The 21,615-nt window shown below is 41.8% G+C and overlaps 1 protein-coding gene across 8 annotated transcripts in view; it reads right to left on the reverse strand.

The window, feature by feature from the left end:
- Positions 1 to 21,615, reverse strand: part of LOC122632640 (potassium/sodium hyperpolarization-activated cyclic nucleotide-gated channel 3) — a 54,189-nt gene that overhangs the window by 25,940 nt on the left and 6,634 nt on the right. For 7 of the 8 annotated variants that reach the window (XM_043819707.1, XM_043819704.1, XM_043819705.1 and 4 more), the window contains 7 exons: positions 18,095 to 19,143; positions 5,722 to 6,026; positions 5,235 to 5,473; positions 4,920 to 5,134; positions 4,526 to 4,781; positions 4,087 to 4,341; positions 3,769 to 3,899 (listed from right to left, as the gene is read on the reverse strand). In XM_043819707.1, coding sequence (XP_043675642.1) covers positions 3,769 to 3,899; positions 4,087 to 4,341; positions 4,526 to 4,781; positions 4,920 to 5,134; positions 5,235 to 5,473; positions 5,722 to 6,026; positions 18,095 to 18,461 — 1,768 coding nt within the window. In that variant the 5' untranslated portion in view covers positions 18,462 to 19,143. The remainder of the gene's footprint in view (positions 1 to 3,768; positions 3,900 to 4,086; positions 4,342 to 4,525; positions 4,782 to 4,919; positions 5,135 to 5,234; positions 5,474 to 5,721; positions 6,027 to 18,094; positions 19,144 to 21,615) is intronic. The other variant, XM_043819711.1, reaches the window with a different exon arrangement.

A 21,615-nucleotide genomic window follows, 5' to 3' on the forward strand; every position in this document is an offset into this window, starting at 1 on the left:
GAGAGAAAGAGAAGTGGGATAAGAGAGAATGCAAGAGTATGTTAGCGTCCAAGTAAAATTAAGATCCTGACCTGTTGGGAGAAGCTTGGTATACTTAGGTGACTTTTAACACGTTCGGTATATTAAGTTCGCTAAAGAGGATCCTCTCCTCGAAAGCGGTCGAATTTTCCTTCCCGAGGGAAATAACCTAGAAATTATTAATAAAGTTCGCGATGGTAAACCAAGAAACGATAGATAAGATACGTTTGGAAAACTGTTTGAAAATCTGTAGGAATTGTTGCATCATAATTAGTGTCCTAATACGGTTGAGAAGATAATTAACGTAATTAATATCGGACAGACGCAACCGACGGGCAGGTGCGTGGAACAGACACATTGCGGTTAGCTGACCGACTGAAACACGGAAGAGAGTCTCGTAGACGAACTATCAAAGTTTCCTGTATATATAGCTCGGCTTTACGGTTTTCGTCGTTTACTTTGCTCGAGATAATTTCGTAAAATCAACGGGACGAGTCCATGTCCACCGAGTCCTATTCGAGAGACAGACCTCTTCGCGTCTTTGTCCGGCGATAGGCGCGTCGCGTCGTCCGTCCAATTACTCCAAGTAATCTTGCGAGAGGGATGAGAGAGAGAGAAAGAGAGAATGGACGGACGACAAGTAATTTTCCAGTAATACCTTTGCGATCTTGTTCTCGCGCGTTATTTCTTGAACGAACGAATGAGCAAAGTCGAGTCAAACGGCTTTTTTACGGACGAGTTATTATAAGGCGTTGTCCGCTTACAAAAGAGGGAAAGAGTGGATCGTTATTTCGTTTCTCTCGTAATTAGTTTGTTGATAAAAGCTAGCGACGATGGTGGGGGTACGGCAAACTCGCTTTTCATAGACGAGAGGTGAATTTTCGAATCGACTAGAGGCGCGCCGTGCTGGCGCCTAGATGCTCGAGTAGGCGTACCTCGTAATCGTAATGCGATGGATGATAATCTAAAAGGCTTATCGTTGCTCCGCTGGCTCAGCGTAGATACGAAGTTAAATGCACCGAGAACGCTAGATATCCGCCATGTCCGACGATCCTTCTAACGCAAAACCCCCCCGCCATGAACCTTTTTCCCTAACGGAGCTTCATTTCCTCGGGAAAATTGTAAAAGTAACGACGAGAGCGTCGCGATTACCTCTACATCCAGACAACCTCCGGCGTTTCGCGATATCTCCTACGAATTTTTTTTTTTTTTTTTCGTAGATATTACATCTGCAATATTAATCTCATTTTGATTTAATTCTTTTCTTATTCCACCGTGTTCGACCGAGTTCCTACAATTTTAACCACTTTCGATCGTTTCGCTTTTTCGTTTGTTCCCATTAGTATCATGATTCGATTTCAAGGATGCTTCTTGATTTTCTCTATTCTCTGTCTCTCTCTCTTTCTCTCTTTCTTTTTTTACGATTAAATCCTATCAACGCATGTCGAAATACAGAATATATGTACGTCAGAATTGTTTTTATTTCGCGTATCCCGCGTCGAATGCCTTTTCAGAAAAATATAACATTTCATTGTTTCCATTAGTTCGAGTTTCCTACCTGTACCGATGGGAAAACAGAAAATCGTATGCTTTGTTTCGACGGTTACGTCAAGGCTCGCTTAATTTCGTTGAAAAAAAAAAAAAAAAAAAAAAAAAAAGAATGAAAGAAAGAAAAAAAAAGAAGGAACCAAAAAAAAAGAGAAAGGGAAAAAAAGAGAGAGAACAAGAAAAAAAAAATTGCGGAACAACGAGAGCCGTTTCGTTTTACGTTTCGATTACCGCACCACCGGAGCGGTTTCCGCGTCGATTTAATTTTACGATGCGATGCTGCTACAATCCTTTCCCACCTATTCCCAAACCGTCCGACGATTTAAAACGAGGAAATCGAAGCGATACGCTAAGGTTCGTTCTTTCGTTTCTCGAATTCGTTCGATCGATTCTCATTCCTTCCTTCCTTCCTTCCTTCCTTCTTTCGATTCAATCTCTCTTGTTTCCAACTTGAGCACTAAACAGAATACGATTCTATCGTTGATAACGCATTGAAGTAACGTTTAATTTATCGACGGTATGTAGTGGTAGTAATAAAAGAGCACGTGCGAATCGAAGCACGTCCCAAATACGAACGATTATATCGAATCTTTTGTGGAAATAAAAGCAACGAAAAAAAGAAACAAGGAGAGAAGTAAGTATTCCAAGATAAGGTTTCTCCGGTCCGTAACGAACAAATTCAAGGAGTCGTTTGGCATCGATGGAAGAAAATCGTCGGCCCGTTTTTCGCTATCGAGCAAGTCGGAAGTTACCTTATAAATGACTCTTATCTCATAAACGACCTTTCCGAAGTAGCCCGAAAACGAGCCGTTCTATCGTAATTACCGAAAATCGTATTTTTCTGTCGGTTCCATTACCCAAGAAAATGGATGGACTCGTGTTGTTCTTATTCGTACTTGCCGATAATCATTTTCGTTTCTTCGTCTATGATGAAAGTTCATCCCGTCTCGTTAACGCGATTACTATGATAAATTCTTAAGCGACTCGTCACATCGATATACATTATCAAACTATAAAGACATTGTTGGTTATAAATAAAAATCTCGCTCTTCTTTTCTAACTTATGGATTAAGTAGAGGTAGTTACAGAAATAGATAATCCATACGTCGGTCTATAAATATGCGTAAATCGATATAACACTCGTTTGATTCTTTATAGGTAGGCGTACGTAAGTCTACATACCGTAATCTTGTTTTTCTTGTTTAATTCGCGCACTCGCAAAGAGTATCGTTGTTTGCTTAAATTTTTATAACGCCGAAGGTAAATGAATAAACGAATTAATGATAATCTTTTTCGCATACGCGTTAACGACTCTGAATTGGTACATTTTCCAAATAGATTTTCATAAAATTCGCCTTTACGTTTTTGGTTTTAAACATTTTCTTCGTTTGCATGTAACCACCAAGAAAAAAAAAAAAGAACAAAAAAAGAAAAAGGAAAAATACGAAACGAGGAACAGGCGAGGGACATTGTGGAGAACGCGAATGCGGTAGAGGAAATTAAAACAAGCTACCGTTGAGTGCTAAAACTAAGCGTCTATTCGTTGTTCAGACTTAATTGAAAATGAAATTATTTATCATCTTTTTCCCACGCGATAGCTAACTTGCGAAAACCTTTAGAAGTTCTCGGTTACTCTCTATTTGGTCACGTTACGGCATTTAAGCTGACGTTGCCGTTCGTACCGCAGTAATAGCCGAAAGAACGTTTTCCGAACAAAAGAGAAACGAATCCGCATTCAGTTGTTGAAGGAAAGAGAAAGAGAGAGAGAGAGAGAGAGAGAGAGAGAGAGAGAGAGAGAGAAACGAAAAATTACCTGAAACGAGCTTGGATTAATCAAGAACAGTATATAATCGTACGTGTTTCACGAAGATACTCTTTTCGAAAGCAAATGAACGAAATTTCTTACCGTACGATCTCTTAAAATCTAATCAATGGTATGCGCCCCAAAAAAAAAAAAAAAAAAAAAAGAAAAAACAACGTAAGCGTAAGTAATTATTCGAAATAAACGACACGAAACTTCTCTTTTCTTCTTTTTTTTTTCGTTCAAAAAGGGAGTCCTGCTTTTTACCGAAAAAGAAAAAAAAAGAAGAAAGGTAGAAAAGGTAAAAGGGTAGAAGAGAGTATCGAAAATGAAACGTGCTGGAGGATAAAATGTTAAAGTTACGAGAGGTTGCTTATAAACTTTGATATTCATCGACTCACCTTGAAATTCTTTTCGTGCCGCGCTGACCGAAGTTACAATGTTCGCCACGTGTCCCAGTACCGTGGCGAATAGGAGCAGACCAAAAAGGAGCTGAGCTATTACGAAGAGATACTCGCCCTTGCTTCTTGGCCTAGAAAAAGTCACGCACATACACTGGTCTCTTGTTGCGACGGTCGGTCGACGACGGGTCGACGCACGAAAAAGAAGAAAGAAGAGCGTCGGATTGGTCTTCTCTCTCTCTCTCTCTCTCTCTCTCTCTCTCTCTCTCTCTCTCTAGCTTGCTCGCTCGAAGAACGTAGCATATTATCGTTCGTTACCTGGGTAAATCGCCGATGGTGGTCAGTGCCAAGGTGCACCAATAGTAACTTTGTAGATACTGCTTCACAACGTCCGCGGTTTCGGAGTCGTTGAAGACCCAATTCTTACTGCCGAAACCGTTGTTCTTATAAATAATGTGATAGAGGCACCCGTTCCAGTGAAAGATCACCAGCAAATAATGTATCAAGGAGGTGGAACGAAATAAATTGGGATAGTTCGTATGTCGCTCGGTCCTGTCCATGAACGCCCAGAACCTGTGCAACCGATCGAACGAGAGACCGAATCACAAAATCGAACGATTTTAGCTATACCTAATCCGAGCGGAAATCGATCGTTGTTGAATTTTTCGTAAACAAAAGAAAAAAAAAAAAAAAAGAAGAAATAGAAGAGAAAGAAAATTCGTGGGATAACGAGACGAGTAAGAAAAGATAGACTCACCGGTAAATTTTAACGAGTCTAAAACTTCGCAGCATACTGTTGAATCCTATAGATAAGTATAAAAAGTCGAGGGGCAGCAGGCACAGAATGTCTATGTAAAATGTAGTGCTGTTCGTGTAATGATTCCGAAGTTTCGTGGCGTCGGTTTGTAAAACGCCGTCCTCCAAATATCCCGTTCGAATATGAAAGATTATATCCAGGACGTATAAAAAATCCGAGAAATAGTCCAGGCAGAACCAAACCCAATACGTTTCGCCTACGCGAGGAAAGGAAGCGAAAGATTCAAACTCCTTCCGGCGAGTTCGGATCGATAAGTTGAGCGCGAGCTCGAATAACGATCGCTTTTCTCTAGTCAAAATATAGATAGTCTAAAGATAGAGTAGGATTCACTGACCGTTGATCTCTTGGAAGGCAAACCTATAGATGATGACCCAAAAGTTGTAAAGAAAGGCGAGAGAGACCACCATCGACCAATAATAACAAAGTCGTCCCGCGGGATCAAAGATGAAGGACCAGTTCGGCGCTCCCGTACGGAAACCTTTCGTTCCAGCTTGACCGGGAAAACCTCTGCTACCGCGTTGTTGTTGCTGCTGCTGGGCCGTATACCTCCTGGACGAAACGGACGAGGGTTAAGGACAACGATTAACGATTGGATAATGATAATCGTTTAGGATCGAAAGGACGAGAGCGTAGGACGAACAAGACTCACGTTTCGGTGCCGTTGCAGCTGGCGTTACTGAGATGGTTGATGGAGGCCGGCGTATGAAGATGCGAGTGATCGCGCGACGGAGTCGCGCCGACCGCGTACGGCAACTTTATCCTACTCCTCTGCTGGTCCCTCCTCCTCGGTTTACGACTGAGATCCAATTCGCTCGCTCCGCGGTTCACGTAAGCTCCCTGAAGCGAGTCGCGCGACGAGCCAAAGTATCGCTGCGACACAGAGTATACCTGCACGAAGCACTAAACTGCTACTCGCGAGAACAAGCCAACGCTCGCGTTTCGATCGATTATATTTTAAACTCGTCGAACTTTGTCGGCGCGCGCCGATCTAATTTTTCGATTAATCCTTCTATACGAGGAAACCAAAAAAGCAACGAAACAGAAAAGGAAACGAAAAAGAATTAAGCGATAAGCGCGCGAAAGCTCGCAAAGTATACGAGAGTTGCCGAAAATTTAACACCGAGAAACAAACGAACCTGCTGAACCTGTTGTTGATAGTAGTGGTGAGTCGGTGTGTGTCGGCCCATGAATTTGCTGCTAACAAGATCCAGGAGGCTTTGTCTCGAGTGTAGAACGCCCCTGGAGACGCTCTCCGCGCTCTTCGCGCTCTTCGTGTCATCCTCCCTCTCTCTCGCGAGCACCGATCTTCCTCCTCTTCTTCCTCCGGGCGTCTCAACGATCCCACCGTCTCTGTGTTTATCGACGACGTCGTACCCTAACGCGGACGCGGAACCGCAACTTAGACGGTCGATCGCTCCGCCAGCCGTCGATGCGATACCGCCTGAAAAATCACACTAATCAAACTCCTCGAACTCGCTATTTTACGCTCGGATGCTTACGTCTACTCGCAAATTTCTATCGTTCTCGAGTCGACATACTTACCTATGTACTTTTAACACTCTCGACTGAAAAAGGAATACGAAATATCTTTGACGCGTTAAACTTCTAGCTTTTGAATGTTGCATTTCGCGACTACGTATCTTACGTATCTTACGTGCTCTTACGTATGCAAAGCGTTTACACCGGAACTCCATTGCGAACCAACTGTTCGAAACTCGATATATATCGTGGCGTGATCCGTTGAATCTTTTTTCTTTTTCCTTTTTTCTTTCTTTTTATAGTAAATAGAAATATCTTCGAATCGATGGAACTTTGCCAAGTTGTATACGCCAAGTCGAAGAGAAAGGAAAATCTCCGGGATGCGTCTGAAATTTCATCTATCTCCTGAGTTTTCGCGTCGATGAAATTGACTATGACAAGTACGTATAGGTAGGTACTTAGAGACGTAGTAGCTAAGTAGACAGGTAGGAGGTAGAACCGTGAATCGAAGCAAACGTTTCCTCGCAAACAGGTATGAAGGATCGGTCACGTTGGAAATTGGATTTTCTAGAAAAGTTAAATGCGACGATGAACGTGTCGCGATTCGTTTCTCTCTCGGTAGATAAGTCGGTTTAACTTGGCCAGAATTCACATGGGACGCAAGTATATCCGAATGTAACGTACGCCGTATGCATCGTCCTTAGCAGATTTACCGTAGTACATATACATATATCGTACTACAATACACGCACATACACACATATATATATATATACTGTATGTATCTGCCAAGCCGGAGATCGAGCGAATTGTCGAGAGAGAAAAACGGAAGAGAGGAGAGATCTGAAAGTATGCGAAAGGTGCTTAGGAACGCTTTGAATTTCATAGCGTGGGAAAGGACCTAACCCGACAAATATGGTTCGCTTAGAGTCTTACGCTTCGGCCGTTCCTCGCCACAAATTTTTTTGCGAACTTCTCAAAGGCAACGCTCGAGTCACTTGGTCCATCGTAGATCCGATTAATCGGCGACGTGTTTTCTTTCTTTTCTTTTTGCTTTTTTGTTTATACCTTTTTCTTTTTGCAAAATTTTCCCTTATGACGATGCTCGTCGTTTAACGATAATTAAATATCCAATGAAATCGAATCTAACGACGCGCGCAAACACAATTTGTCTGGTATCGAACATCGGCAACGTAATCCCGATCGAAAGCTACAGGTTGGGATTGACGCTGACGTCATTGCATAAATTGCAGCTCGTATATCACCACGAACTGTAACCCGCAAAGCTCGCTAGCTAGCAAGATGCGCAAGCTCGAGTGACGCACGAGCCAAACGTTTTGTAACGATTAAAGGTTCGTCGACGCACATTTAACGTGGCAATCGCGTTACGTTGTTGAACGCTTCAAGATCGATGCGCGTACATTATTTATACTCTAACTCGCTCAAGTTATTTCGATCTCTTTAAGCGAAATCGAAAAAACGAGACAATATTTTAATACGACGGATTGCTTATTGATAAGTATTTACAAGAAAGAAAGAGAAAAGATATATATACAAAGAAACAAAAAGTCAATTACTCGGAAGCTTCCGAACAAAAAAAAGAAAAAAAAAAAGAACGATGTCGACTAGGATCCTCGCGTCCTATTTACGAAATGGCGAGACGCTCGACGGAATAAAAAGCTTTTCTATTTCGAACGAAATCCAGTCTATCTCCTAAAAGCAGTACCTTTTTCTTAAGAGTATTAAGACGGCGGTATTAAGTCCATGAGATTTTTTCATCAATAAAGTGACTCGCGTCCTCTTTCGAGTTGCGAGCTCTATTTTCTTTTTTTTACTTTTTTTATTTTTTTTTAATCCTACTTCATCGATCGGATCGGAAACGTGTCGTGCGCTTTATACGTCGACAAGCACTTTTTAATTATTTGTTCGTTTAAAATAAACATATATATATATATGTATGTATGTATGTATGTATATCATTAAACTATATATACGACTTGTTGTTGAACGACGACTGATGTTAAAATGATACAGTGATATTTGCATGTCAAAATGAATGAAACTCGATATTAAAATTATTAATTAATAAACGTACGTACATAGCTTGGGGTTTATTGAATGCGTCGAGAAATTAAAAAGAAAAAAAAAGAAAAATTCATGTTACGTTATTGGAATATAACGTAAAAGCTGCATCGCTAACGGTACGCTGAGTCAAGGAAGGTAATACGAGTGTAAACGAATACACTGTGGAACAATGAAAATTTGTGGACAGGTGAGGTCGTAAAACGTTTAAAAGCCGTATAACTCGGATTTATTCGCAGGGAGTATAATGAAACTGTAAACGTGGCGAGTCATGCAAATCATTGATAGTAACATCGGCATACTTGCTACATAAATATATATGTGTATACATATATGTATATATATATATATATATATATATATATCAATGACAAAATAAAACTTTAACGGAAGTTCTTTATTTAAATTTTAAACGAATACAATTCGATTTTGGCTCATCTAATCTATTTTCGAATTTGTATTGTTAGCATTTAAGGGGAAACCCCTATCCATGCATCAGACATTTCCGTAACGTAAAATCCTTACAAGTTTTTCATTTTATCACAATTTATGCATGTACGTCAATACTTTGGAACCGTTTATTCTTGCCTGAAATGTGAGTAACGACGATGGAAGAACTTTAATTGCAACGTATATAGGTACTCTCTCTCTTTCGAAGAGGAAAAATATCGATTATATCTTGTAAAGCAAACGTAAGTAGACGGATGAGACCGGAAGGTAGAAAACTTTCATCTCGCGATATTTGAGAAGCCACGAAAGAAAGTAGATTAGACAGGATAGGAATATTATTTTTCAATTTCATTCGGGATGAGAGTCCGCTATTTTTATACATATCGGCTTATAAATTAGATTTTCTTGTTGCTCTTACGGCGAGTATTTCGATGCGAGGTATGCTTCGAAAGATTGCACGATCGGATCGATGTAAAACGCGTGAAATACGATACTTATACGTTGAATAATTACGTTTGGTAAAATCGATCTGTCTTTTTCTTCTTCCATCTCCATCTTTTATCCTTTTTTTACGATAAGTAGTTTCGAACGATTTACCGATCGTAGCGAAGAAAAATGGAGAGAGAGAGACAGAGAGAGAGAGAGTAGAGAGAGAGAGAGAAAGAGAGACGTAGAGAAAACGATGATTCGAGAACGGTCCAAAGAAAGAATATCTTTTTTTTTGAGGATTACCTAACCGTTCTTTCATTTTTCCCTGGAAGAGCGAAAGAAAAATCACGGCAAATTTTTTTGTCTGAGATAGTAAGAGAGGAAGGACAAGCGAGTCTCTCATCCTAGAAAAACACGAGCGTTCTTTTATTCGTTCATTGTTTCCACGAATAGCGAACAATATGTTGGTTTGCGGACCGATCGCTTCTCACAGACCTTTCTACCATTCCATTCGTCTCTTCGTATACATACGACCGTTTATCCGTACTCATTCTTTGTGGTTGTCAATAAAAAAAAAAGTTGTGACGCTAAATTGCAAAGGTAGGTAAATTTACTTGAAGAGCAAAAAGAAAGAGAGAGAGAGAGAGAGAGAGAGAGGAAGAGGGAGAGAGGGAGAGAGAGAGAAAAAACGTTACATAGTGTAGCTCCTCGCATCTATCTTCGCAGTTAAAAGCAAAGGGAGTAAAGCTTTTATCGAGGAAACTTACTCATCAAATCGATATCTCATGCCGTTCAAGAAGGTACTATTATGGATAACGGATGTCGACTATTCTGAAAATAATTGCACTATTACCGGGCTTATTCGCATCCCTCGCTTCACCTTGCACGGCAGCAGGCAGCCCTTGAAAAATACCTTCCAATCTCTTGCTATTCTCGCAAACATCTCATTTGATTTCAACTATTGAACGTGCTTTCGGTCCTTTGTTCTCGATGCAATAAAAAATGAAAAAAGGAAAGAAGAAAAAAAAAGAAAAAAAAAAAGAAATTACACAGATATAGCTTGCAAATAAACTTTATCCCCTTATTCCTCAGACAGATGGGAGGAAATAAAAGCGAGTCTATTACTCGACCGACGACTATACAAAAGTATTATTTTATTATCTCGAAATCGTCGAGTAGTTCTTCTTCGTGAAATTTTTCGAAAAATAAAGATGCATGATCTTAAGATCTAAAGAAGTTGAAAGAAAGCAACTCGTACCATCTCTCGAAAGTTGTATAAACGAATAAATCGCATGATCGAAGTAGTTTACTCGGTAAACTCGTGGTAACGCACGAAAGTTCGCACAAGAGCTTCCTTTCCTCGTGACGACTACAACGACGACGACGACGACGACGACGACGACGACGACGACGACAACGAAGCTCGATCGTTGTCTGTGCGATCGAGCAGACTAAACAATTTCTGGATAAACTTTCTCGTCGAAAGTTTAAGGCACGGGGAGGTTGCGGTGATGGGGTTGCGGCAAGGGGTCGCAACGGCAACCGGCTGCGCCAACGAATTTCGCAAGAAACGCACAACTTCATTTTTCCTTCGAAACTTAACGAGGGAGAAAACGCGATAAATAAGAGACGCGTAGAGAAGGAAATACGTTTTTCCAAGTGCCGTATACCATGCCGAAGAGATTCTCCAGTTTGTGCTGGGATTACGCGAGTTTTCCACTCGATCGTCTTCGCCTCTTTCCTACGTAGAATCTTCTCTTCCAACATAAGCGATAGTCTCAAGGTTTCCTTTTATTAACGTCGCGCACTCTTGACGTCTCCATCGAGATACTCCATCGCTACTTCACATAGCTACTCCATCGTGTTACTGCGATAATAAGAAATCGATCGATCGTCACCAACGATCTTTTCATCGTTTTCGATTAATTAGTTCTTGGTGTAAGATAGAAAAGAGAAAGAGAGAGAGAGAAAGAGAGAGAGAGAGAGAGAGAGAGAGAGAGAGAGAGAGAGAGAAAACAAGAGACAGAAAAGAAAAAACTTAAAAATGACGTCGCTCTTGCTTGCTAATTTGCCCTCGACGTTGAAGAAACAAGCTCGCCAAGCTTCTTTCCTCTTAATTCTTTCTCATAGGAGACACGATTCGCAATTACGCACGGAATGTAGTCGATTATGCACCGTCAGGTGCTAAGCTAGTTTGCTCCGTTGACTCGTTGGTTTTGGCGTTACGGTTAGCCCTTCTAAACAATTTCTACTAGGACGAAGCTAACCTAAGCTAACGCTTCAACTTTGTCGTTAACGAATTATGTTCAAATTACCGTGTCTGAACGAGCCAAAGTTAGGCTTTCCGTGAATTAATAATTAACGAATAGTTTGCGCGTACAGCGGGACGCTTAAATTTCTTTTTCCTATTCCTAACATTTCGAGCCTTCCTTGTAAATTGCATGTACTACGAGCGAAATTTCCCTTTTGATTTGAAAAAAGATTTTGCTTGCTTGTAGTTTTACGAAAGAACTTTTCAAATTGTTTTAAAAGAACGCAAATTAAATTGTTCTCGACGTTCGTTTCGCGATGTAATATAAGATGGCGCAATAAGCATAAACAAGAAGATCTCGTCGAATAATGCTCGACGAAGATAAAATTATCTCGCAAGGGAGAGTGTTCTATCGTTGGCTGCGCGCTATTGGCTCGAAAGTGTAAAAAATAGAAAAAGAAGAAAAAAAGAAGAAAAAAAGAAGAAAGAAAGATAAATGAGCAAGTGTCATGAGAGATGGGAGAACTCGAAGGCATCAAGTTGATGAATCAAACGTACTCTCGGTAAACTGCATACGTAACGCACTCGGAACAAAGCCATATACACATAGATTCGATCCCATGAGACGTATACGTACATATATATAATCGCAGAGAGATAACCCCCGTCCTTGTTACACGGTCCCGCTAATACCGAAACTCCGACGGTGTCGAAGTTCCCAAATATAAATATTTGTTCGCGTCGAACCACAACGATTCGTGACAGTGTCGACGTTCCGTAGGAACGCGTCCTCCTATTCTCGATACATCAAAACGCATTCGTAATTGGATTCGAGAGAAACTGTTCTAACTTACTTAAATGCTAAAGGTTCGTTGACTCTAGAAATTTGCTTTTCGGGAGATCAAATTTGTATTAACTCGTTAGAAAACTTTACGAGGATCCTCTCGCGTCGAGTACAAAGAGATTTAACGACGCAAAGACACCTCCCAAAAGGTCTTACCCTTTTTCCGGGTCTCTCTGTTTGCCGGTGTTTGTTCTTACTCGAGATTAGGCTGCTGGAATACCGCTAGAAGCGTATGTTTAGTAACGCTGGAATAATACGTTTAAAGGATGCTCGGCTACGAACGCGTCTCGTCGTCGTTGTCGTCTCGGTCACCTCCGGATTACACATATTTTCGGATTAAACGGTTGGAGGTTGGTTGGGGCGCGGCCAATGCATAAATTACCACCGTTATCGTTGGCAAAGATCCGATTCGCACCGCTAGAACTCGTAATGGCATAAACGAAATAGCTTATCTGATTATAAAACGACGAGTCATCCACGGTGGGTAACCCAGCAGGGCTCGTAATTGTCCTACCAAGTCTATGACTCGTCCTATTTATCTCGTTTTATCGCGATGTTTCGTCCTTTTCACGTATCTCTGCCTCTTGAATATAGCAATGCTGACTCGGACGAAAATCGTCTTATTTATACGTTTATCTATATATTGTGTAGACCTAACCAAAGGCGAGAAGCTTTCTCGAGAGAAAGAATATATACCTGTACATGTATACACACATATATATACACATACATATACACCTATATAACTGGATACGCTTTTTACCTCTCCAGGATGTTTCCCTGTAAATTTAACGAGCTTCGCATTCTTAATAACTTAATTTCATTATTATTTCCATGCTCCCGTTTTATTAATATCGCTTTACGATCGTATTTACATCGAAATTTCCCTTGTTTACCAAGTAATGCATGAAAATAACAGAATAAACACGCGACGACTAAGTATCTACATATTTATGTATGTAAGTTTCCAGAATACGGCTGAAAAAGGATAATTAATAACGGGGAAGAAGCGCAATTAGCAGACTACGCCGTTATTTTGTCTAGTCGACGAAGGTCCTCGTATGCGATAGACTAATTATTAATAGAATGGAATACGAAGCATTAAACGCTCCAGGGAACGGAGAAATAAAAATATGGAATTTCAACGATACACCGTGGATGCTACTTTTTCCGTTCATCCGTTTCATCATTTTTATCAAAGAACTTTGTAAATCGCCGTAGGCAAGCTTCGATCGTATAACGATATTACGAGAATGATTTGCGGTGACGCTATCATATGATACCTCGTGAAACTGGGGGAACCATTATTGAGAAATAATATGAAGCATAAATTTTCCTTCTTTTCTTTGCGATCCGATGCAGAGATTACCCTCGTAAAGGTGGAACATTTAATACATTTAATTGAACGATACACGTATCGCGATAACCCCTTTAGAAAAACTAAGAATTGACTTAGACGTTGTACGCGTCTCGTCGTTTTTCAGAGAATTCACTATTCTCGTCCTCCTACCCTCGTCATCCTCGTTCATTCGGACGAATTCACGTTCTCATATCGATGCATATCGATCGATGTAACCCATGCAAAACCGAATGCGAGGCTTCTAGTGAGAGAGATTGAGAGAGACAGAGAGGGAGACATCAATAAGTATAACCGCGACGAAGGTGATATTATAGTACGTATTTTAACGGATCGACTAAACGATAATACGAGCCGATAGACGACGAGTCGACCTCGAGGGATATTGACCTTACAGGCCGCAAAGGGCCGAGTAATTGTTGAGGTTAATTCCTGTTTGTGCCATTCGCCGCAATTTAACCTCCGTCAAACTATCGTAACCTCGATCCCCTCTTAGCCGTAGCTACTCGCGATATCGAGCTATCTCTCCCTAAATACCCTTGCGTTCGCTAATTTAGTTTCCTAGTAGGGCGCGAACCTTTCGCGTATCCGTGTGTAAAACCGGGACAACTTTAATCCCTTCGTGACTGCTATCGTAACTTTGCGTAGGTATACGTGCCTATCATTAGGTTGGCTAATCCGACCCACGGACTCTTCCACGAAATCCGTGATGCTTCTCTTTCGATCGTCAACGAAACTAATCCTTTTACATCGTCCAATATCGCGTAATGCTTCCAGAGATTTCGACATCCTCGAAATATAACCTCACGTTTCGTCAGAAACTTACGATGTCTCGTAGAGAAGCGTTAGCGAACCCACGTCCTTCGAATCTTCCGCTTGTCAACCGACTACACTTTTAACCGAGCGACATACCGATGTTTGTACGTTGTACACCAAAGTTCCGATCCTACGTTCCCGACTATACTACACTCGCCGCCCCTCGAATGTTGTCTCTTCTCTTTACATTGTAACTCTTTTGTAAACTCTGTGGTTGCGTTAGCGTCACCGAGTGCTTAAAGCTTTAGCAGTTCCTACACTCGCTGTATGCTGCCGTGAATACCACCCCTCTCCTCCCCCCGCAACCACCCACCCTCGCGTGTGCCTCGCGACCAACTCCATTCCCTTTTAATCCCCTTTTCGCCTTTGTTTTTTCCTCGTCGCAATTTTTTTTGCTCCGTCGTACGGATCGAATTTTCTCTTTCATCCGGGCTAAGCCCACGACCGTAAGTAACCGCGATACAATTTCAGCCCTTACCATTGACAAAAATTATCGACTCGCCGATTAATAAGGGAACGTGTATGATTTTTTCTCAAGTTTGCCAACGTCGTTATTTTCTGTGGGAAAAAAAAGAAGAGAAAACGCAACGACAAAAAGTGGAAAAAGATTCGATCCCAAACTAAGTCTCCTAGCATTTGTGTACATACGTGTGTGCGCGTATGTACGGACAGATACGTCGGTAACGTCGAATGCTACGTGGCATCGAGCCAATTTCTCTATATTCGTAGGTAAATTTATACGAACGAAACCTAGCAAGAAGAACGAGAATAGTCCAGCCTCTACTCTCCTCATTCTCTATATCTATACTCTTTTTCGCTTAATATAACCGCAAAAGCTGCCCTTACTTTTTTTTCCGTAAGGCCAATTAATTGGGCAACCTTGTTATTCGTTAAGAGCAAGAGTTTCCAGCGTGGAATATAATGTTATTTTGAAATAAAAATTACGGGAATATTTCGGGTTGCAAGGTTGCAGCTATTTTTAGACTATCCTTAAGATATCGATTCCAACTCGATTCGATATTTTGAACAAACGACGTTAAGCTCGAGATAGGTAGTCTATACATCGCGTTATATATAAACTCGTCTTTCGGGAATAGATTTTCCGAACAAAGGCAAAGGGAATATAAAGGCGCGTTTACATCTTCGATGTCTCGATATTAATTTCAAAGGCAGTTTGTACGCGCGCAGAGAAAATAAATCGGCTTTCAAAAGCAGAGTCGTACGAGACGACGATAACAGGGTCCACTGTTAAAGGTAGTTGCGTCTATAACGAAGGGATCTTCGTAACTGTATTCAATATCCTAAAGTAATAGCAGCACTCGTGTATTGATTTCTCTTTCTTTTTCTCTCTCTCTCTCTCTCTCTCTCTCTCTCTCTTTCTTTTTTCTCCTTCCCCCTCTTCTCGCAACGAACACTACCACGCTATCAACGAGGTCGCAGTGAGAAAGCAGTTTTAAGAAAGGGAAAAAAGTGAAGAACGCAGCGAAAAAGAAGGTGATTCCTGTTTACGTTGTAGAAAATTGAGTACATGACTCGATGGATCGTTGGCGATCATAAAAGGCATCTGTTTTACCAACCACGACATTTTCCACGTCTCCTTTGCACGACTCCAATTAGCGATCGTTCAAATTTCCTTAAATTATTTTTAGGCCAGTCCAAACCCAAGAATCGATTTTGTCCAATTACGTATGTGCCGATTAATCTCTTTTTATCGGGATCTGTGATTTCAAAATAAAAATAAAAATAATAATTAATTAACTGTGATTTTTCATGGACTGTAAATATATGGCGTCGTATTAAAATTGGATCCTTAAAATTTATGTGCAGTCACGGCTTGTCTTATAAATTAGAAGGATAATATCCGATAAATTAATACGGATTACTTGAATCTCCAACGGGCAAAAGGAATATGAAAAGTACTTACGAAAAGCAGGATAGAAAGAGAAAAGGAGAGAGAAAGAGGGTGGAGGAAGGATAAAGGGAGGCAAGAAAAAAAAAAAGGAAGAAAGAAAAACACGGAGTCAGCGTTCGAATTTCTTGAGAGATTATACCGAGCAATTTTCAAGCGAATGTCATTAATTAGCGTCCGATAAATTTCCTCTCGCATGAAGTATATTATGGCGCGGTCAATTTACATAGGTACAATTTACATAGGTATGCGCAGATAACGAGGTCTTTCGCCATTGAAATAACGTCAAAGGAAAATACCGACGAGCGCGAAATATTCAACGGTCTTACGAAATTTTTTCCTAACGATATTAAAAATACATATAGAAAGATCAGTCGGTCTCGATTTCTTTTTTCATCGGTAATAAACCTCCCAAATACTTTATTAGTCGTCTAATGGACATAACGGTCCGACACCTTTGATATATATACACGTAAATCGATCGGAATTTCGGTGTACGCGCGTAGAACGATTGCGAAAGTTATCGGACGATCGAAACGATATCGAATCGAAACAATTGCTTGATCCAGCGTTTCGAAACGTTTGAAATTCTCCAAAAGATAGCAATTCGATGGGTCGTTCAGATAGTACGCTTTGTTAAAGCCAAACCCGAAAATGAATTCGACCGAATTCTCGATTGCGGTTTAGACGCGCGATAAATCTTGAAAGGATAGATCGCAACATTTTCTGGCCGCGTTCGATCTTCAACCGTGAAAACCTTCGACCGATCAATCCGTTCTATTTCGGAATGCGTCGGAAATAACTTCGCTTCGAAACGATGGGTATATAGGATCGATCGATCGATCGATCTTATACATACATATTATATATATATATATATATATATATATATATATATGTATATTATGTATATGCATCGATAGATCGATCTATCGATCGGTCGGACATCGATCGCGTTAATTCTCCGGTGATTTCTCGCGTCGGACGCGCCGTTAATCGCAACGACTGGACCGAATCGATAACGGGTTCGTTAGTAAGCTCTCCCATTTCGATTATAGGCTATCTAATGCCCCTTGTTAACGTTGTTAATCCGGTCATTCTGCATTCCGATCGCGGAATCGTCACGCATGCCGGTACCAACGAAGAGAGCGAACATCCGTTCTTGTCTAACGACGATCGTGAAATCAAGTCGTATTTGATCGGAGTTATACTATAAAGCGCAGTACAATCATTTTGAAATCGATCACTTTTCGATTTCGCGGTAACTCGACTCGCGAAAGCTCCGAGAGCGAAATATTTTCTAGTCGGATAAGCGCGTGCTCTTGAATGGCGCGCTTTGCATTTTAAACCGGAGTCCTTTCGAAGTTGACACCGGTCTATTTTGTTGTTCTCGCCGTTTATTTATTTTCCTTTCTTTTTTTTTTTTTATTATTTTTTTTCGCAGTTCTTAAAAATCCAAACGATCCCTACTACGCTTTCGATCTTTTCCTATCGATTTTAGATCGGATTAATATTTATACAGGATTCAAGAGATAGAGCGAAGGAAGGATATGTACCGTCCCTTGGTCCTCCGCATCGAGAGCACCTACGACAGGTAATTTAACGCGCTTACAAGCGTTTCGACCACGCCCTCGTTAGATACTCTCTTTGGGTATAAAGGGGGAACGTTATCGTACGTGTCCTTTGCTCGATCGACGATCTTGCAAACGAAAAGGGGGTTCGGGTGTAAAGAACCGAGGTATCTTCGAGATCAGATATATATACATATATACATACACGCGCATACACATATATATGCATATATAATAAATCCGATCGACGTACTCGTTCGCTTTCTATCGAAGTAGATTTTCGTCGGAAGAATATTCGTTCGTAAAATTGCGTAAACTTACCGGAGTGAGCTCTGTGAGCGGGTGCGGCGGGGGCGGGAGGGAGACCGGCTATGCTGTAAAGGGTCTGTCCGCTGCCATATTTGTGAGCGGTGCAATGGCAAGGTGTGGTGGGAGTGGGAAGAGGTCCGATGACAACGCCGCCGGCGACGGCGACGCTACCGCCGACGACGGAGATCTCGTCGAGTTCGTGGCCGCTGTCGTAGTGACACAATCTGGTCGCGCTGGTGCTAGAACCGGCGGACCCAACGACGTTACTCTCACCGACGATGCCATCCGAACGAGTGCTGCCTCCTCCGCCGGTGCTTCTACCACCACCACCGGTTCGGCCCCTAAGCGACTGCACCAGTCGCTTGGCGCCCGAAGACATTCCACGCAAATGATCCAGCTTTCCTCCGCTTCTCTTCTCTTCTTCCTCCCAACGAAACGACCGGCCAAATAGGACGGCTCCGACGAGGACGCGATCCCCCCAAAGATCCTTTCTTTCGTCTCCAGAATGGCTGCCGGCCGATGCCTCGTCACCACCGCTGTCACCGGCCGTATCGCCTCGTCGCGTTTCTGCCGTTCATCCTTGTACAAGACCCTTCGATAGTCTTCTACCACTTTACCCGAACGATCGATCGCCGAAGAGATCACCGAAGATACCTCCTTCGAGATCGAATTTTGATAATACGATTTTCTTCCTCAAGGATGACCAAAAACGTACGATTTCTCCTTCGACGATTCGAGAAGGGAAGCTCGACGGGAGGACGGATTCGAGCGATTGATCGACATCTCTTCCGTTCTCTCTCTCTCTCTCTCTCTCTTTATCTATCTCTCTCTCTCTCTCTCTATTTCTCTCTTCCTATCTCTTTCTATTTTTATCTCCCCTATCTCCCTCTCTCTCTCTGTCTCACCGACTTTGGATTTTTTTCGCAATACCCTCCGAGCCACTCTCCCTCCCTCTTCTTAGCAGCCGTGCAACGTGCAACAAGTGTCTCGCGCGTCTACCGCTCCTTCGGCGAAGCGCGCTAGATTTCGTGCTCGGACGACCTACGCGATCCTCTTCACGTCTATAAGAGAAAAAGAAAAGCGGATTAACGCAGAAACCCGAACGGAGATCGAACTTTTGTTTCGATGCGAAGACTACAGTCTTAAATCTTAATATACGAAAGAGCTTACGTAAACTGAATACAAAAATAAAACGAAATCTCTTTCTCTCTCTCTCTCTCTCTCTCTCTCTCTCTCTCTCTCGTACGTGCATACGTTTCATAGAAACGGAACATTTCACAGGAAAAGTGTATTGGTCAATGGAAAATACGAGGACGAACGTGCAAAGAAGTCAAGCGTAAAACACCGGAGTATCGAGTTTTTCCTCGTGGCACCGACCGAGAGCTTCGATTGTTACCGCGTCTCTTCATTCTCGCTTTCTCCTGCTCCCTTTGGCCCTTTGATACGACCGACAGCTACTGTGTATGACTATGATCGTTAACAATCGTCTCGGTACCCTTGGAATTGAACGTCGATACTGACTTCATTCGAATCGTATTGACTAACGTCTTAACGATCTTGTAAAAAAGATCCTATCGGAAGGAAAAAAGAAGGAAACAGAGAGAGAGAGAGGGGGGGGGAGAGAGAGAGAAAGAGAGAGAGCATCGCTAGCCATCGACGTATTTAGTCGCGTATAATCGATCAAAATTTCTCTTTTTACGACGTCCGATAAGCGTTAGAAAAATATCAAGATTTTATAAAAGAATTTGTTGCTTCCAGCTTTATGTCCACTTCGTGTCCACTTTACGTCCACTTTATGTTATCCGTCAAACATGCCGGATGACTCTTAAAGTCATTCGACTTATGCATAGAAATTTCAAAAGAATCACCGGGAGAGTCGCTTTTCTGTTAAACTACGGACGATGTACAAGTTACGAGGACGCGACAAAGAACGGTGCAAAATTTATGACTGTCACCCCCTCCTACTCTCCTCGCTCTCGTAAGTGCAAGCTTGGCGTTCTACGCGAGAAAACCAAATAAGAGATATAATAATCGCGGGTACGTTGCGTCTTGTCGTCGAGAAACGTGGAGGCACAGTGGAAGAAAAAGATAACCATTTTTCAGAGAAGCATATTTCTCAAATCGCAGAAGACGAACGTGCATGCTCGGTCGGAAGGCAACGAAACGACCCGCTTTTATTATTACGATCCACATTTTTACTCTACTTCCATTTCTCAACGCGCGCACGCCTTTTAAATTTCTTCTATTATTAGCGTACCGGTTCTCTAGTGCGTGGTCGCTTTCGCAAAGTTTTCAAAGAAATCTCAGACATCTTTCGAGCGTCGAGATCGAATCGGACCTCGAATCGACGGTCCGTAAAAAAGTCGATAGATTCGTTTTGGATATAGTCGTCTCAACTATAATACGTAAGAAAAAGAAGATTCTCCTAATGCGACCGAGAGAATTTCCCGAGAAGTAAGATTAATACCGGAGACTTTGATATTTCTCTCTATCGATCGAACGCGGTTATCGCGAGTAAACGCGAAGCCTGTTTATTCCGTTTCGCGCCATACATTTATTAGAACACCTACCGACACGCTAATGGATCGTTTGAGTGTGGGACGTACACGAGTTTACACGTACTAAAGAGATTATCGACGCTCGGCATCTCTCGTCCCACCATGTCGTTCCATGCCACGCGTGGCGCTTTCCAACTTTCTACTTGGAATTACAAACAAATTGAATTTGTCCTCGAGGTTCTGCGAATCATTCGCCAAAAATGTCCCTCCTCGTTAATATCTCTTCCTCGATTATTACGCATTTATTCGTTCCCCGTTTATTATGCTCCGTTCGCCGTACACGAACCGCGACGGCTATTTCGCTTTGGATGCTACATATTTTTTTTTTTCATGGCTTATAAATCGACATCGAAATTGATTCAAAATAGATCGTACCGAGAGAAAGAGAGAGAGAGAGAGAGAGAGAGAGAGAGAGAGAGAGAGAGAGAGAGAGAATGGGCGATCGCTGACCACTTCAGTTCGCGCAAAGCCTCTTCGAGGGGATCACAAAATATGCGGATAGCGTTGTAAGTGACTACTGCGCTACTTCAACTTAATTTGAACGGAATAACGCGCAAGTAAAGCTTCCCATTCGATCGTAATGCGATCGCATTTCGGATCCAATGAATCGCGCCAAAGCTCTTCGACGTTCCTTTACGAATTACCAAAGTACTTACCTGCCGCTCGAAAATATTGGAAAGAAAAAAAATAAAAAGGAATAAACATCTAATACTTCTCGCCTTTCAAATACGTTTCCTCAAAGACCACTCGAGTTTCTCTCTTCTCTCATTCGTTCTTTATTATCACGCAGAATGTTTCATATAAGGTATTTGTATGGAGTAGTTCAAATCGCTGGGAGGAGGATCCGAGGAGGAGGGATAAAGGTCGTCAAGGATAATCCAAAAATAGAGGGAAAAGGTTAAAACGAAGGCGCCAGAAGGAGCAAGTCGACGACGAAGTTGTATTATTTAGGGCATTTAGCAGCGCTCGCGGACC

The sequence above is a fragment of the Vespula pensylvanica genome, chromosome 10 (genome assembly GCF_014466175.1).
Source record: "Vespula pensylvanica isolate Volc-1 chromosome 10, ASM1446617v1, whole genome shotgun sequence".
NCBI classification, from domain to species: domain Eukaryota; kingdom Metazoa; phylum Arthropoda; class Insecta; order Hymenoptera; family Vespidae; genus Vespula; species Vespula pensylvanica.